The sequence below is a fragment of the Rhipicephalus microplus genome, chromosome 7, assembly GCF_043290135.1.
Source record: "Rhipicephalus microplus isolate Deutch F79 chromosome 7, USDA_Rmic, whole genome shotgun sequence".
NCBI classification, from domain to species: Eukaryota; Metazoa; Arthropoda; class Arachnida; order Ixodida; family Ixodidae; genus Rhipicephalus; species Rhipicephalus microplus.
Window position 1 is genome coordinate 128,621,762 of NC_134706.1, and position 19,227 is coordinate 128,640,988.

The 19,227-nt window shown below is 43.9% G+C and overlaps 1 protein-coding gene across 1 annotated transcript in view; it reads right to left on the reverse strand.

Moving 5' to 3' along the window:
• The window catches only part of LOC119182255 (cytochrome P450 3A8-like), a 42,798-nt gene that overhangs the window by 3,936 nt on the left and 19,635 nt on the right, over positions 1-19,227 (reverse strand). The window contains exons 6-12 of the mRNA XM_075868290.1: positions 12,293-12,545; positions 11,066-11,196; positions 9,794-9,905; positions 3,132-3,225; positions 2,686-2,794; positions 2,519-2,607; positions 1,469-1,609 (exon numbers count right to left, since the gene is read on the reverse strand). Of these exons, the coding sequence (XP_075724405.1) occupies positions 1,469-1,609; positions 2,519-2,607; positions 2,686-2,794; positions 3,132-3,225; positions 9,794-9,905; positions 11,066-11,196; positions 12,293-12,545 (929 nt within the window). The remainder of the gene's footprint in view (positions 1-1,468; positions 1,610-2,518; positions 2,608-2,685; positions 2,795-3,131; positions 3,226-9,793; positions 9,906-11,065; positions 11,197-12,292; positions 12,546-19,227) is intronic.

A 19,227-nucleotide genomic window follows, 5' to 3' on the forward strand; every position in this document is an offset into this window, starting at 1 on the left:
GATACAATTATCGAAACGGCCACAAGAGCTAAAAGTCGTAGGCGGATAGATAGGTGGATAGATCGATCGATCGATCGATCGATAGATAGGTAGATTGAAACGCTCAAAGTCGCCGTAGTTCGCAAAGAAATGCTTCACATTTAAAACTATGCACGTTAAGAGACAAGGAGAGAGCGAAATAATGAGTCAGTGAAGAACAGTGTGTTAGGAGCAATATATAGAAAACACCTGCAAAAAATAATAACCTTCGAGAAAATAAGTATAAAAGCAATATCCAGTGTTGACAGAACAAGGACGAATCGCTGTGAATAAATATTTGCTTTCTATACCTCCAGAAATGTGGCATTCAGTAAAAATATCTCTTCGGGAATTGGACCTCAGCAACATTGCAGGTCTCCAGGCTACATGGGAGAGTTAAGTGGGGCAGGGAACAAATGTGTGCTTAAGACAGATTGCTCGAAGGGAAAAATAAATGGACATAGGCAGTGCATGTAGCAAGATAACCAGTGGGTGTTAAGAGTAACAGGCAGGAATTACATATTTGTAGACCTAATGCATCACTTTCATGCTGAAACAGAAACTGAAACATTCAGAAATAATAGGGCTCCCCATTGTCGCTGCCTGTTTCAATTCATGCATGTTTTAAGTGCGACAGCAGCAGTGTAGTATGTTTTATTATTTATTCCTTACAGAAAGAAAAAAAATGACGGAAACATAAGAGACAGGGGTACAATGTTCGTGACACGGCTATATTTTGGAATTGGTCATATATGCATTTTGCAGTGGAAAATAAATCTCAGCCTGTAGACAACCAATCAGTACCAAGAGTATATTTTGTACAACTCCATGAATACCCTCGCTGTAGATATAAAAGTAGTATAACATCGCTAAGCGATACATGAAACACGTTGCTGTATCTTTTTACGTTATAAAACTATTCGTGAAAGCATAGGCCGATAATTTGTTCTGCTTTTTTAACTGCATTTATCTGGAGGAGTCGAGATTTAGGTGACCCTGCCTGCTCCATTTACAGAGGTTCTGGCACGCAAAAAAATTGAAATTTTTCAGAAAACCTCTCACATTACAATACTTACTGTGACCGTGACTTTAGATGAGCATCTGCTGCAAGAGGCAAAAAATTTCTTAGAAGTCTTCTTGGTGGATAATCATTCATTGAGCGTTCGTGATCAACAGCCATGAGTAGATACTTACAAAATGACGTGTTAAACCGTATACTATGTGTTCAACGTGGACATAAATGTGTTCATGTGAACGATGTATTGCGAAGGGAAGTCCGGCATGGAGCCTTAAATTGCAGATAAATTGTGGCATCGGACATACAATCGAAGTAAGCATTTGAATGGCTACAGATTCTAGCAAACAGACAACCTTTGTAAATTTGACTACGTGTGACACATTGAGCGGCTGGCTTTATGGTAATTTACATGGTAAGAGAAAAGGGAAAAACCTTTCGGGATCGAAGACTTCGGGTTTCTCCCAGAAATTCGGATCATGACTCAGGTGGTGGTTGGGGATAACGATGCTGGTTCCAGCGGGTATTTTCATATCCTTGTGCACGTATTCACGAGCGCATCTTCTCGTCGTGAACCTGCCAAGCACAGAATCAGCGTAAGTAATTCAATCAACGTCACAAAGCGAAAAGTGACAGCAATGGTAGTGGCATCGGTCATGTCATTGCATGGTAGTTCATTGTGACATGAGAACTTGAGAATACAATGTTTTGAGTTTTTGACGGTGAGGAAAGTAGCAACGAAACTAGTAAAATTTGAAGTCCAAATTAGGTAAATCTGTGGGCCGCCATGTTGGTCTAACGCTTATGCTGCTTGGCGGCCGACCAGAGAGTTGAGGGTTCCACTCAAGACGTGGCGATGGAATTTTAGATAGACACAAAATGGTAGAGGCAAATTTACTCTGTGGTGCCATGCACGTCAAAAAACATTAGGAGTTCAAAATTTGAAGAGCCCCGTTTTTGCTGAGCCTCAGAATATTATATATAGCTTTTGGCACGCGAAACCTCGGAAATATTTATTACAGTACTATCGTCATGGGAACTACAGTAGGTAGAGTGTGTGAACGTTATGAACAGATCAATTTCGTTGGCTATTCGTAGATTATTGTGTTGTCTTAGCGGACATGTTTCAATTTTTTATTTACTCCCCTGGTGCCACCACGCATGAAATCTCGTAATAATATTTGAAAAAAAAAGAAACAGGAAAAAGGTGGTGATACCTAAATGTCTGTCTTTAGCCGAGTGTTTAAAACGTGAAACAGTGTTTACCATTGAGACCCTGTAGCACACAGAGACACACACGCACACACACTCACACACGTGGAAGTGCACCTGAAAACATATTATATGATGTGATAGGAACGGTGTTATCCTTTCCCCACTTTTGATATAAATGTTAGCACGTTCCATGAATCATCCAGGCAATTACCCCGAATGATTGTCGGCTCTGAATGAAGAGAACTATTAAAATTACATAGAATGACTCACCCTACGACTGGCGAATAAAAGCGAAGAGATTCTGATATAATCTGGTCCAGGTATTTTATGCCAAAGACGTTGTCGTACGTGAAGGCACCCTGAAAAAACACGTTTTTACTGTGAATGACGAGCGAATAGAAAAAAATTGTGGAGAGATAGTTCATAAAACGACCTACGTCTCTCTTGAGGACGGCAAGGGCATCTTCTCTGAGTCGGTCCTGAATGTCCTGGTGTTTCGCCAGAAGATATGACAGAAACGCCATCGATGAGCCTGTCGTCTCGAACCTGTAAGTTATGCAGTACATAACTTCTTCAATGTTGTTAGAAGTTGCTAGACGCGAGCACGCACTGCGATTCCGCGAGTTTCCATTCAGATGTTACGTCTTCAGGTACTGTTTTTCTTCTGCTGAGCCATAACAGTATTAGAAGGCTTATCGTTTGCCACTGTGAACATTTTGGACAACGATGTGATATACCACGCTTTGTGTGTGATTACTTTGTTGTAAAATGTTTCGTTGAATTTAAGCATGTAGTTGTCCAAATGACTTCCTAGTCGCTGGCCACAACATTTCGTCCACTTAACGTCAAGCAAATAAGCTTTAGAACGTGCGTTGATTCTTACCCCGCTGTGAAGAAACTGAAGCCATTGGCCAAGATTTCTGTATTCGTGAGAACACACGTTTTTCCACCTGCCTTTACCTTTTCAGGCTGGTTCCCTAAAAGATAAGGGAGAGGTGACTTACGTACGTGGTTACAGTTTGTCGTTAAAAGCATGGTGCACATTCGATCGATCACAGGAAAGGCGATTGATTGATATCTGGCGCACAACGTCCCTAAACCACCATAAGATATTTAGAGACGCTGTAGTGGAGGGCTCTGGAAACTTTGACTACCTTGGGTTCTTTTCCATGCACCCGAATCTGGGCACACGGGCCTACAGCATTTCTGCCTCCATCAAAAATGCCGCCGCCGCAGCCGGGATTTGATCCCACGACCTGCGGGTCAGTAGCCGAGTACCTTAACCACTATCCACCACGGCAGGGCGGTAACAGAAAAACAACTAAAGAACAAAAATTTTGAATTAATAACCAAAAAATGATGGCAGTTTCCCAAGTGGGAACACTGGTTAGCATGCGGAGCATATATGTTGAACTGCGATAAATGTGTTTTGTAATTTGCGACATGCGTGTGTGTTATTTATTTATTTATTTATTTAAATACCTTAAGAGCCCAGAGGGCATTACATAAGGGGGATACATACAAGAGGTTACTATAGCATCAGTAAAACAACATGTCAGGGAGTAATACTAGTTATCAAACTGACCGATAGCCCAAGCAACATTACTAATAACACAATAAGCAAAAAACACAGTAAGCAGCTCACCATAACAGGAAACATATTTCAAGAAATAGCAATAAACATTCTCTAAGCATGCGTTACACATTACACGAGTAGTGAACACGAGTGAACACGAGTGAACACGAGTGAACACGCACGTACGTATGCTGCGGAAGAGGCTGTTTATTGGTGAGACGCTTTGGGTATTTTGAGCAAGATGGCCTTATGGTCCGTAAAGTGGAGGGTGGGAGGGTGGGCGGTTGAAGGTTGAAATTCGCAAAGACGTGGTCGATGCAAATCCCGCGAACTGTGGTCGAATGATGTTTGCCGTCGCACTTTGCTCGTTTCAGCGAGTGCCGCGACTCCATGTAGTCAACCACCCAATCGTCCTTGATGGCGTCGACGTTGAAGTCGCCAACTATCACAAAGGGTCGTCGTTGCGGTCGTTGTTTCAGGTATTCTTCCCCAGCTTCGTCGACGTACTTCTCCATGGCGGCGCGCGATAAGTCTGGCGCGAGGTACATCTTCATGACGTCGACTCTGGAGACGCTAGCGACGCAGTGTTCACCGTTGGCACGTTGTTGAGTGCCGGGCTCGACGCTGACGACTCCCGTTTTTGAGTACACGAGCATGAGTACGTGGCCTTGCTCACCGCATCGCGAGGTCTTCTCAGTGCGGCCTTGCCCACGGACGAAGTGTCTTCGGAATTGCTTGCGGTTCCGCCAACACATTGGCTGACGCCATTGCAAGGGACGTCAGTAAGTGTGTTTGCGGATTCGTTAGCATACGTTTTCTCCAGCGACATCGGATGTAGAGCAACCGCACAAACCAAACGACAAAGGGCGGAGTGCCCCGACACACGGTTATTTATAGCGAGCGCTGGCCCCGGCTTGCGCATGGGCGCGTTAGCATACAGATTCCACACGTAAAACTAAAGGTCGCGCTGCGCGTGGAGGGGAGAAGTGAGCGCAGTGCGCGCTGCGTTGAGAGGAGGAAGTGATGCACAGATGGCTGGCAGAGGAGGAGGGCAGGCTGGGGACGCTGACGGCGCATGACTAGCCCCTAGTATAACATAAGTCACAGCTTTGCCGCAAAGATGAACAATGAACAAACTTGAAGGTTACGTGCCGAATGGCAAGCAGATCAAAACGTGTCCCACGTTTCTAACGCACAAATGACGCACGAAACGTACTCGCAGGTACAGATGAACGCGAATAACTGTCTCAGTTGTTATTTCGCTGCGTCTAAAAAGCGCGCCCTTTTCGCCAATGAAGACTGTACAATGGTTGCAGTGACCTTTGTGCGCGCGTTAACTACAAAAGTGAAACAGTTCTAGTGAAAACGCAACGCCAGCCAAGGCTTACAACCTAGCTCCCCAGTTCTTAGGTGCATGTGTAGGGTATGATGGAGGCTATTAGACTTGCATTGAACAGATACGAAAGTTGGTGTTTTTGAAATTTAATTTGATGCAGATTTCACATTTATATCTTGCTTTGTTGATGTCCTGTGACAAGCTGAAAGTGCGCTGCGATCTTACGGACACCCTGTATTTAACACAAATAAAAGACTTGAAGGAGTGTCGAAAAGGATTTCAAACATCTTCGCATTATTAGACTGGTGTTAAAACCTTATTAGATACAATATGCTGGCTGAGAATGCATACCAGACAATTTTCATCGTCATCATCATGCTCATCATCATTCTGAATACGTGCACTTCAGGACAAAGTCCTCTCCCATGTTCCGCCAGTTAACCTGGTCCTGTGCTTGCTTCTGCCAATTTATACCCGCAAACTTCTTAATCTCATCTGCCCACCTAACCTTCTGTCTCCCCCTAACCCGCTTGCCTTCTCTGGGAATCCAGTTAGTTACCCTTAATGACTAGTGGTTATCCTGTCTACGCGCTACATGTCCAGCCCATGTCTATTTCCTCTGGTTCATGTCAACTATGATATCCTTAACCCCCTTGTTTGTTCCCTAATCCACTCTGCTCTCTTCTTGTCTCTTAAGGTTACACCTACCAATTTTCTTTCTATTGCTCGCTGCGTCATCTACAATTTAAGCTGAACCCTCTGTGTGTGTCTGCAGGTTTCTGCTCTGTAGCTAAGCACCGTCAAGATACAGCTGTTATATACCTTTCTTTTGAGGGATAGTGGCAATCTACCTGTCATAATTTGAGAGTGCTTGCCAAATGTGCTCCACCCCATTTTTAGTCTTCTGGTTACTTCAATCTCGTGGTTCGGCTCCGCCGTTATTACCTGTCCTAAATAGACAGGTCATAACCGCTTTTACAACTTGAAGTGCACTATTACCTATCTCGAAGCTCTGTTCTTTTCCGAGGTTGTTGTACATTACTTTCGTTTTCTGCAGATTAATTTTAAGACCCGCCTTTCTGCTCTCCTTGTCTAACTCCGTAATCGTGAGCTGCAATTTGTCCCCTGAGTTACTTAGTAATGCAATGTCATCGACGAGGCGCAGGTTACTAAGGTATTCTCCATTAAATCTTATCCCTAACTGTTCCCATTCTAGGCTTCTGAAAACCTTCTGTAAGCACGCGGTGAATAGCATTGCGGAGATTGTATCCCCCTGCATTACACCCTTCTTTATTGGTATTCTGTTGCTTTCTTCATGAAGCACTGTGGTAGCAGTTGATCCGCTGTAGATTTCTCGCAGGATGTTTATATATACTTCATCGACGCCGATTCTGCAGTGTCTGCACGACGGCTGATATTTCGACTGAATCAAATGCCTTCTCGTAATCTATGAGGGCTATGTATAGTGGTTGGTTAATTCTGAACATTTCTCTATTACCTTATTGATAGTATGAGTGTGGTCGATTGTTGAGTAGCCTGTTTGAAATCCTGCTTGTTCATTTGGTTGATTGAATTGTAATGTTTTTTGCTCTGTTAGCAATTACCTTTGTAAATGGCTTGTATACGACGGAGAGCAAGCTGATCGGCCTGTAATTGTTCAAGTCCTTGTCATCTCCTTTATTATGTATTAAGATGATGTTTGCGTTCTTCCAAGACTCTGGTACTCTTTCTGTCAGGAGACACCTCGTAAACAGGGTGGCTAGTTTTTCTAACACAATCTGTCTTCCATCTTTCAGCAGATCTGATGTTACCTGATCCTAACCAGCAGCTTTGCCTCTTTGCATGCTCTCCAAAGAGTTTCTGACCTCTTCTATCATTACTGGTGGGGTGTCATCTGGGTTACTGCTAGTTCTTATAGTATTAAAGTCGTGGTTGTCCCGGCTACTGCACAGATCTCTGTAAAAGTCCTCCGCTATTTTAACTACCCTATCCATATTGGTAGTTATTTTGCCTTCTTTGTCCCTATCCCAAGTTTCCTCTTCACTGCTTTGACGCTTCCTCCGTTTTTGAGAGCGTGTTCAATTCTCTCCATATTATACCGTCTTACCTCGCATACTTTACGCCTATTAACCAACTTTGAAAGCTCTGCCAGTTCTGTTTTGTTTGTACTGGGAGCTTTCATGATTTGACCCTTCTTAATGAGATTCTTCGTTTCCTGGGAAAGCTTGCCAGTGTGCTGCCTAACTACCTTGCCTCCAACTTCCACTGCACACTCCGTAACTATACTCGTCAGATTATCATTCATTGCATCTACGCTAAGCTTGGTTTCCTCACTAAGAGCGGAGTACCTGTTCTGAAGCAAGACTCTGAATGCTTGTACTTTCCCTCTCAGTGCTAGCACATTGATTGGCTTCTTACGTATCAGTATCTGTCATTCCTTCTTCAAGTCTAGGCGAATTCGAGACCGTACCATTCCATGGTCACTGTATCGTACCTTGCCAACCACTTCCACATCCTGCACGATGCCTGGGTGTGCACTCATTATAAAGTCTATTTCGTTCGTATTTTCGCCATTAGGGCTCCTTTATGTCTACTTTCGGTTTTCTCGTTTTCGGTAGAAGGTATTCAAAATCCGTAAATTATTGCGTTCTGTGAATTCCACTAGTAGCTTTCCACTGGTGTTTCTAGTCCGATGCCATAATCTCCTACTGCCTGGTCTCCAGCCTGCTTCTTCTTTACCTTTGCATTTAAGCCTCCCGTCAGTATAGTATACTGTGTTTTTACCTTACTCATTGCCGATTCCACGTCTTCATAGAAGCTTTTAACTGAAGCGTCATCATGGCTGAATGTAGGCGCGTAAGCCTGTAGCACCTTCATCTTGTATATTTTATTCAGTTTAATTGCGATACCTATTACCCTTTTCATAATGTTATAGTGATCCCATATGTTGCCAGCTATGTTTCTGTGAATTTGTAACCCCACTGACAGTTCTCGTTTGTCAGCCAAGCCCTGATAGCAAAGGACGTGCCCATTCTGTAGCACCGTATAGGCCTCATCTGTCCTCCTAACCCCACTGAGCCCTATTATATCCCATTTAAAACCTTCTAGCTCTTCGAGTAGTACAGCTAGGCTTCCCTCACTAGATGAGGTTCTAGCGTTAAACGTTGCCAAGTTCAGGTTCCAATGACGGCGTGTCCGTATCCAGAGATTCTTAGCACCCACTGCTGCGTTGCATATCTGACCGCCGCCGTGGTCAGTTGCTTCGCAGCTGCTGGGGACTGAGGGCCGTGAGGTATTTTCGACGTATGCATGTGGGAGGTAGGGGCCAGGTACTGCACCAGGGTGGCCAATCCTTCTCTAGTAAGGGAGTGCGTTCCCAGTGGTGGATACCGGTGAGGCCGCACCCCAGGCCTTTTAATGCAGTTCCATCACCACGCGGATTCTTTTATCCGGTTGAGAACTGCGAGGCACCGGGATTCGAACCACGGACCTTTTTCATCCGAGGCGGATGCTCTAACCCCTACGCCATCGCTGCACTCCTGAAGTGTACTAAGGGCTATCCATTTGTTTCACAATGTTGATGTGGGAAAAGGACCAAGCAGGTCTAACCTAACACGGTAAAATAGTTCGGTGGGTATGTCAATTGGGTGAAGATGGCCAGCGGGTAGCACAGACGGTGTTTTACGACAATGGCATAGGTCACACGTGGTGACTAATCAGTGTATCGAGCGAGCAAGGTCTGGCCAGAAGAAACGGCGTTGGACCCACTCGTACGTGCGGGATACACCAAGGTGTCCAGCCATGGGAGCATCGTAAAGTTCGGTGAGAACACAGTGGCGCAAATGCTGAGGCACAACAATGAGAAGGACGGGCCCGTCTGGTCAGAAATTGTGACGGTATAACACGCCCTTTTGAATGACAAAGTAATCGACGGAAGCATCGTTTGGGGAGGAGTTCATACGACTGATGATATCAAGCAGCACTGGATTGCGCTTCTGTTCTTCCCCAATATTAAGGAAGTCGGACACTGACAAGATAGAGTTCTCCGTGGGCTCATCAGTGTCCTCAGGATCGTCGACAGGTTACCGGGAGAGGCAATCGGCATCATGGTGTAGGCGGCCTGATTTGTAGACCACCGAATAGGAAAACTCTTGCAGGCGCAAAGCCCAGCGACCAAGGCGGCCTGATGGATCTTTCAGACAGTTGAGCCAGCAGAGCGCGTGGTGGCCGGTAACCACCGAAAATGGGCGTCTGTATAGATAAGGTCAAAATTTCACGAATTTTCAAATTTTCAGTGACAATTTTCATATAGCTACCTTAAAAAATTGTTTTTGATATCGACGCAGCGGAGTTTCAGTGACATATATCTGCAGTGTGACGTAAATTGGAGAAAGCCACCCACAACTTGCTAGGTCCAGATCTTAAGAATAATGAGTGGACAGCTGTCTGGAGAAACTGACAGTGAGGTCGCGTTTCGCGGGATGGTTTGCTGATGCTCAGAACTTCGGAATCAAAGTTAAATTCTTCATGCGTGTTGTCTAAAATATCTTTGTTCTATGAAGTCTAAATATCGTATCAGTACATTTTTAACCTAGACTGATACATGCTATGAAACTTCGGCAAAGTTTAGTACCTTCAGATGCGCTATCAGCATCCCCGGATGCCGTGAGCGAGTGCACGTTCACAAGGTTAGCGTCCTCCACTTCAGCATTGAGCATCAGCTGCAGAAAATCGCACCTATTTCTCTGAAACCACGAAAATTAGACAATTTATTCACAAGATTCTTATAAACCTACAAATAATAATAATAATAATAATAATAATAATAATAATAATAATAATAATAATAATAATAATAATAATAATAATAATAATAATAATAATAATAATATAAAATTGTTGCTGTAGTTTAACGTCTCAAAACCACCTGATGAGGCTCCGGATATTTCACACACCTGGGTTTGTTTAACGACTGCCTAAATCTAAGCAGTTGAGCCTCAAGCATTTTCACCTTCACCGAAAATGTGGCCACCACACATAGAAGGTACAGAAATGCCAACTGATATAAATAGTGTTGTACGTACTAGTGACAATGAAGATGATCTTTTTCATCTGTGAAGGTAGAGTGCGATTGAAACAAAACTGATTTGCTGAATGAAACTGCCATGTTTACGAGCAAGATGCCACCACCTACTGTTGACTACAACCAGCTGATGCTTGTCAGTGGTAGCAAACGTGTTGTGTTATCTAATTACAAGCACTGTTGGAGATTAGCTGCCATACGAACAACGTTATCTCATTCAATATAAATGCAATATCATGTTACGTGACAGCATCACTCATGTCCCGCAATGACGTTCTTAAGTGACATCAGCATGATGCCTCTGACCAGATAAGATCATGGCGTCGTCATTACGCTAGCAACGAGGTCATCATTGAATTCATCTCATCATATTGTACCACGTGACGGCGCCCTTCACATAATCTTGTGGCCGACGTTTTCTGGTGAGGTCACCACAGAACAAGCGCCTCTCCTGTATCTTTTTAGCTCTCTATTGCCATATTTTTTGGGGCTAACTTTGCATTGATAATATATTTCATACCTCGAAAAAAGAGACCGTTTGCCCGGTGCTGTTTTTATTGTTGACAGAAGGGACTGTGACTTTAATCACGGTAACGCACGCGCTTCGACTACACACATTTCAAGGTACATCTTCACTGAATGATCAAGGCTTAAGTGTAACAAGCAGGAGAAGCGTGTACACGTTTTGCAAACATATCTTAAACTGAAATTTCACATTTATCTTCCCGTTTGTGCCCTTCAAAAACTCCCGGAACCTGACCCTGGTAGAGGGAGAGATGGGCCATCAATATAGTGGCGTTGACGGCTACTTAAAAGACCTACCTCATGGTTTTCACGACGAAACTGTATGATGGAAGTGATCTCGTCAAAACACTTGTCTGCCGCTGTCTTGTTATGGCGAGAACCGAATGATATGATCAGCCTCCACAAAGGATTAAACTCCGGAAAGCAAGCTGGCAAGGAAAAAAAATGAAATTGGGCGAAAACATTGAAAATAACAAAAGAAATCGTTGCGATAGACAAGGATGCGGTGACGTCATGTGACATCGCATATTTAGGTGGCGAGGCAAGGTAGGTCCCATTACTTCTTGCATCACCATCATCATCATCATCATCATCATCACCACCACCATATCAATCATCATTATCATAACCATCATTATAATCATCATCATCACAATCATCATCATCATCAGCCTGACCACGCCCACTGCAGGGTAACGGCCCTTGCTTTATTGTGTTATTATACCCGATGCTGCGCTTGCTGCTGCTGTGTTATACCCGCAAGCTTCTTAATTTCATCGGCCCACTTAGCTTTCTGTCTCTCCCTCCCACGCTTGCCTTCTCTTGGAAACCACTCAGTTACTCTGCGCGTGCAACGGCTATCTTGACTTCGCGCTACGTGCCCTGCCCATATTTTAATTTTTTGTATATATTTTCGACTAAGATGGCCAGCTCTGGCTTGTTTCTTGATTCGCTTTGATCTCTCCTGGTTTCTCAATGTTACACGACCCTTTTTTTGCACTGATCTCTGCGTCATCCTTAATAAAAGCTGAACCCTCTTAGTGAGCGTCCAGGTTTTGGCTACATTGCTAAATATTGGTAATCCTATTCAATAACGAATAAATCGTACTCGCGCTCAATTTAATCACACTGGGTTTGCTATTTATTAGCATGAACTTAAGTGCTTGTATACCTGTGACAGTGAAACTTGTAGAGTTTACTCTGGGCCTTGAGACTAAACTTTGTTTTTTTCGCTCGAAATACGAGTGGCTGTATGTCAACTGGCCCCAACACAGGCGAAATGGTCGACACTGTGCTTATGCTAGTGTCCGTGTTTTGCTGCACGATGTACCAGGCCACAACGTTTGTTGTCTTTTTTTTCTTTAGTCGAGTGGTCGTATTACAACGCCCACGTACTCAGGCTGAGTACTTCAATACAACAAAAAGGTGTTTACACAACAGAAAAGTTTTCGAAGCACAAAATTTACCAAAAACACTATTTTTGGTGTTATATGTTTAGGGTAGGTACAGTATTCTTAAACTTACCAGTAAGGAAATGTATCCATGACCGGCGAAATTGTAGCAAGCTATCCAACGTTTCCCGAAACAGCGACTCCGTTGTGCTCTTCATTCGGTCCTTTTGCTGCAGGTCGGATTCGACACCAAACGCCGATCGAATGATGACGTCTGCGGTGAGTCTCTGGAAGAGATCGCGGAACTCGAGAGCTTCGTCCTTCTTCCTCAGGGATTCGATGACTTGAAGAAACTCGTTGGAGCTGTCGTCTATTAGGCTTGCCATCTGTGAAGTGAAAGTCGTGTATTTGATCACTGGCTGTATATACACAGTTGAAACAGGGTCTGTATTTGCAACAACCTCTTACGCTAAAAACTTCTGACAAGAGAGTATTGCCACCAATCGCCATGCGAGACATAACAATAACGAAGCCAGCTGAGCGATAAGAAAACGCCTTTACCAAATAGTTATGAAACAGGTAAATTTGGCTCCAGAACCCAGAACCTCCGATTCATGTGACTAGTTACATGGTCGAATTGTGTGTTGGAATTGTTTACTATAGCAATAGCAATTTTATGGACACGATTGGCTGGATTTAGCTGGTGGCGTCGACGTCACTCACTGTATGCACGTATACGTAACACACACACACACACACACACACACACACACACACACACACACACACACACACACACACATATATATATATATATATATATATATATATATATATATATATATATATATATATATATATATATATATATATATATATATATATATATATATAGAAGAATAACTTCGGTTGCCGCAAGGTTATAAATATGAAAGTAGATGCGCTTTCACATAACAACTGTTTATTGTGCCGACGTTTCGACAGGAACCCTGTCTTTTTCAAGGCATAATACTATTTACACATGTTCCGTGCCTTTTTATATCCTGTCGAGACAGGAGGGGAGGGGTCAACTGAGAGAGAGAGAGAAAAAAAAAGAAGAAACAGCGAAACAGGAGGACAAACATTAAATAAAATATAGAAAATCTAGGAGAAGAAGCAAGACCGACATGGCGTAATTAGAAAGGAGCAGCATTTCAACAGAGTAGGGCAGAGGTAGATGAGGAATGTCATCTTTGTCAATAATACCTCCCCCGCACCCACACTTCCCCAAGTGGGCAGGGAGCCGCGGTTTCTGTATTTTCACCTTTCCGTGTAGTCCGCTGGCGGCTCGTTCCTCTTTGAAGTGTATGACAAGTTAATGGGGAGGGCTTAAGCGCTTTAAGTGCATGCTGGTGGCATCGGGAGGAGCAGAATGTGCGTTAAAGGATTTAACGAAGGAAAAAAAAAGAAAAAAAAAGAAGAACAGGGGGGGGGGGGGAGACTGTACCACTCCGGGACAGTCACCACACAGTTGTGGCGCACTGGGAAGATATGCGCGCATGTAGGAAAAAGTTAACGAAACCACCTAGCTGTCAGCTCCTTGTCAGTGAAGGAACAGAATGTGCGTTGGAGCTTGACGAAGAAAAAAAAAAGGGGGGGGGGGGGACAGTACGACCTCCGGGACCACTTATCTGTGCGTTCCGGCTGTGCTTGATGAGGCAAATCATTTCTATGTTGTCAGATGCATAGGCCAAAAGCTTTGTTAGCGGGTAATATTATTGTCGTAATGAAACCGGACTGATTAGAGAGAAGCGTTTACGTCTTTTAGCGGTCGTAACGCAGACAGAGTGCCTGGGTGTTCATTTATTCCGTATTTTACCGTGTTAAATTTGTAGATAAAGTAAGATTCCCGTTGTTCCCGTTCTCTGATTGTTCTAAAGTTGTTTTCTAGTAGTGTAACCCTGATGTCATCAAAGCTGTGGTCTTTTAATGTGCAGTGTTTTGAAAGTGGAAGGCCTGGAAGAGATCGTACATGTGCCCGATGGTTGTTGAATCTAATTCTAAACGGAGTGTCTGTCTGGCCCACGTATTGCTTGTTACATACCCCACATTCCAGGAGGTATATGACATTGTCTGAGTCACAGTCTAGTGCACCTCTTATCCTGTGCTTAAAATCCGAGTGGGTGCTTTTCGCCACTGTCGTTGTCTGCATGTGTTTGCATACCCTGCATCTGCTTTTTCCGCAAGGGTGACACCCAATTTGAGGTTTCACACCTATCTTTGAATTTATTAAATGATCCTTTATATTTTTCGGCCTTCTGTATACAACACAAGGAGGAGAAGTGAAAATTTTGGATAGTCGCACGCTCTGTTCCAATATCTTGAAGTGTTTTCTTAGGACCTTGTTTATGTTCGGTGGGTTGCTCGTGAAAGTTAATAGCAAGTTTTTGTTGCGGTGTTGGTCGGCGTTTCTCTGGTGGTTGAGAAGAATCTGGCGGTCCAGATTTTCAGCTTTTTTGATGGCGTCATCGATGATAGCTGGTGGGTATTCTTGATTAAGGAGTACTTCGCGCATATGTGTGCTGTTTTTGTGGAAGTCCTCGGTGCGGGAGCAGATTCGTCGAAATCTGTGTGCTTGGGAATAGGGAATGCTGGTCTTGCAATGTCGCGGGTGGCAGCTTTTGAAGTGCAGGCATTGTTGCCTGTCTGTAGGTTTTCTGTATACGTTAGTTACCAACGCACCATCGTCAACTCGAATGAGTACATCAAGAAAGTTTATTTCAGTGTTAGAGTAGGTGTGTGTAAAATAAATGCTGGGGTGTACCTGGTTGAATGCCTGTATGAATTTGAGGAGCTCGTTTTCCGAATGTGTCCAAATTATGAATATATCATCTAGGTACCGTTTATAGAGTAATGGTTTGATATTACAAGATGAAAGAAAATTGGACTCTATGTGGTGCATGAATATGTTGGCGTAGTTTGGGGCCATTCTTGTACCCATTGCCGTACCGCCAGATTCTTGTACCCATTGCCGACCGCCAGATTCTTCTCAACCACCAGAGAAACGCCGACCAACACCGCAACAAAAACTTGCTATTAACTTTCACGAGCAACCCACCGAACATAAACAAGGTCCTAAGAAAACACTTCAAGATATTGGAACAGAGCGTGCGACTATCCAAAATTTTCACTTCTCCTCCTTGTGTTGTATACAGAAGGCCGAAAAATATAAAGGATCATTTAATAAATTCAAAGATAGGTGTGAAACCTCAAATTGGGTGTCACCCTTGCGGAAAAAGCAGATGCAGGGTATGCAAACACATGCAGACAACGACAGTGGCGAAAAGCACCCACTCGGATTTTAAGCACAGGATAAGAGGTGCACTAGACTGTGACTCAGACAATGTCATATACCTCCTGGAATGTGGGGTATGTAACAAGCAATACGTGGGCCAGACAGACACTCCGTTTAAAATTAGATTCAACAACCATCGGGCACATGTACGATCTCTTCCAGGCCTTCCACTTTCAAAACACTGCACATTAAAAGACCACAGCTTTGATGACATCACGGTTACACTACTAGAAAACAACTTTAGAACAATCAGAGAACGGGAACAACGGGAATCTTATTTTATCTACAAATTTAACACGGTAAAATACGGAATAAATGAACACCCAGGCACTCTGTCTGCGTTACGACCGCTAAAAGACGTAAACGCTTCTCTCTAATCAGTCCGGTTTCATTACGACAATAATATTACCCGCTAACAAAGCTTTTGGCCTATGCATCTGACAACATAGAAATGATTTGCCTCATCAAGCACAGCCGGAACGCACAGATAAGTGGTCCCGGAGGTCGTACTGTCCCCCCCCCCCCTTTTTTTTTTCTTCGTCAAGCTCCAACGCACATTCTGTTCCTTCACTGACAAGGAGCTGACAGCTAGGTGGTTTCGTTAACTTTTTCCTACATGCGCGCATATCTTCCCAGTGCGCCACAACTGTGTGGTGACTGTCCCGGAGTGGTACAGTCTCCCCCCCCCCCCCCTGTTCTTCTTTTTTTTCTTTTTTTTCCTTCGTTAAATCCTTTAACGCACATTCTGCTCCTCCCGATGCCACCAGCATGCACTTAAAGCGCTTAAGCCCTCCCCATTAACTTGTCATACACTTCAAAGAGGAACGAGCCGCCAGCGGACTACACGGAAAGGTGAAAATACAAAAACCGCGGCTCCCTGCCCACTTGGGGAAGTGTGGGTGCGGGGGAGGTATTGTTGACAATGATGACATTCCTCATCTACCTCTGCCCTACTCTGTTGAAATGCTGCTCCTTTCTAATTACGCCATGTCGGTCTTGCTTCTTCTCCTAGATTTTCTATATTTTATTTAATGTTTGTCCTCCTGTTTCGCTGTTTCTTCTTTTTTTTTTCTCTCTCTCTCTCATTTGACCCCTCCCCTCCTGTCTCGACAGGATATAAAAAGGCACGGAACATGTGTAAATAGTATTATGCCTTGAAAAAGACAGGGTTCCTGTCGAAACGTCGGCACAATAAACAGTTGTTATGTGAAAGCGCATCTACTTTCATATTTATATATATATTTATATATATATGTGAAAACAGAAGAAAGAAGAAAAAAAACAAAAAAAAGACCCCGGCCCGCGGAATCGAACGTGAGAACTGCGCGTCGTGAATGCGAGGCGTTAACCACTGAACCCACGAGAGGCACCTCCTTGAACGTTTAAACGGCAAACTATTTCCATCTGCCACTTACCGCTGTTGGCGGGCATTTCGGGGGATGGGGGGACTATCCTGTTTTTAGCATTATCCGGAAGATGACTCAAAGAGCACGCGGCTGCTCTCATCTCTCACACGTACTATGCCCATCGGAGAGAAGGGGAGTGGACAATCTCTCTTGCGCTCTTATCTCCCGGTGGGGAGGATCGCACGTTTTGGCTGGTGTTGGCTTCGCACTGGAACGGTTCTGTTGTAGTTGCGGGGCGCACCGTGGTCACTGCAATCGTTGCACAGCCTCCATTTGCGAAAAAGGCGCGCTTTTCAAACACAGCGAAGTAACAACTGAGACGCCTATTCGCGTTCATCTGTACCTGTGAGTACGTTTCGTGTGTCATTTGTGCGTGAGAAACGCGGGGCACGTTCCGATCGGTTTGCCATTCTGCACGTAACTTTCCAATTCATTGCTATCGCGTTCATTGCTTCGCCTTTGCGGCAAAGCCTCGGCCTTTTGTGTCTATCAAAGTAAAAATTTATTGTTATGGTTAACATGCTAACTACTACGTAGATATGTGTGAAACCGTTGTGCAGTATCCACACAAACTTCCGCTCAGCCCCACGAAACAGCACGTTTAAAATTGACACATAATTACAAGCGCCTGGTTTAGTTATTATGGTGCTCGGCAGCTGACACGAAGTTTGCGAGATGGAATTCTGGCCGCAATTTAGATGATACAGGTCGGGGCAGATGGATTTGAGAGCACGTTAGGAAGCCCAGGTGGTCGAAATTTCCTTAGCCCTACAAAAAAGGCCTCTCTCTTATTTATTACAATAACGCCACGGTGATATATTTGTTATGGTTCTTGACTGCAGACCCGAAGGTATTCATAACAACTTCAGGTCGCGGTGTTGGTGTTTTGGCGAAATCGAAATGCCCCAGGCCCACGTACAGTGCGATGCCTGGGCAGGTTAAAGAGCACCTGATTTATTTGCTTTATTTCATTACCCACAGCGCATTACAGTGGTGGAGCGTTTACAAAAAGTAGAATACAAAAATAGGGATGGTCAACGTCTCCAGAGCCCTCCGTTATGGTGTCCCTCAAAACCTGATCATGGCTTTGGCGACGTAAAATCCCAACTATTATTACATGCGACTACATAATATTATTAGATATCATAGAGTATATTATGTTGTGTAACCTGTAGTTACCACATGTTTGCATTTATGCATTGTCGTACAACCTAGAGCAAGTTGTTTGCTGTTTCTATGTATTCTGCTGTATAACCTATACTTGTTGCACTATACTTGTGCAAGGTGGGAGACATGAAGGAGCTTGTGATAACCTAGCTTCTTCTAGCTTTTCAAGTTAGTCGTGCACTCATCTGCTTGGTAAAAACCGCATTATTCCTGCCCTAATTTTGAATATAGTAATCGACTAGGGCGTAATTACGAATATACTGACCTGTTTTGTTTTCAATGGTAAGCTTTCAAATAAGAGGCATTTATCTCGGGCCCAATTAGCAAGGTCATGATCAATGTGAAGCTAATAATCCAATCCTCACTTGCACAATCCTAATTATCATATAAGTTAAGACTAACTACCATGGTCTTACTTAGCGTGTTCATGAATAACGTAACGTTAATTAACAAGGTTCAGATAGCTCTTCAACTAGCATGTTTTAGTTAGCCTGGTCTTAGCTCATATAGCGTCATTAGCTTGATGTTCTTAAGATGTGGCGCAATTACGCTGGCCTTACCCTGACTTCCATAACTTGCCGTAATTAGCTTGGTCATAGCATGTCCTGGCCTAGCTAGCCGAGCACACTGCCCAGTGAAGTAGCTAATTACCAGGGCGCGAGTGATCGGGTGATGATGAAGTCTACGAAGAAGGCGCGCACTAGCTGAGCAGCGCGCTAGAGTGTGAAGGCCGGGCATGATGATTAACACGTGGTCTCAGGTTTAGCTGTGGTCGTGATATTTTTAGACGCTCGGCAGTAACTAATCTCAGAGGCAACCTTGTTGAGTATTCTAAAGCAATCTTAGTAGAGGTATTGAAAGCATCAAAATAAATTTAAACACCGTGTGCGTCTAAAAAAAATATCATCCCGTAAAGTTTCTGACGCCTTCATTGCACGGGTGCACTTCTGCACTTGATGGAAAGAAAAACAAAGGAAAGAAGATGCACGTGGTTCGAAACCACCACCCAACTTTGTCGACCGTCCTTGACGCGATGCCAGGTCCCTTCGTAACGAATGAAATGCAGCGCGCTGAGGGGTGAATTGGACTTTGTCGTACTGTTTGCTCAATCAAAAGTGGGTGTCGCCAGAGCTCGCAAGGAGCCCGAGCTGATCTCCAGTT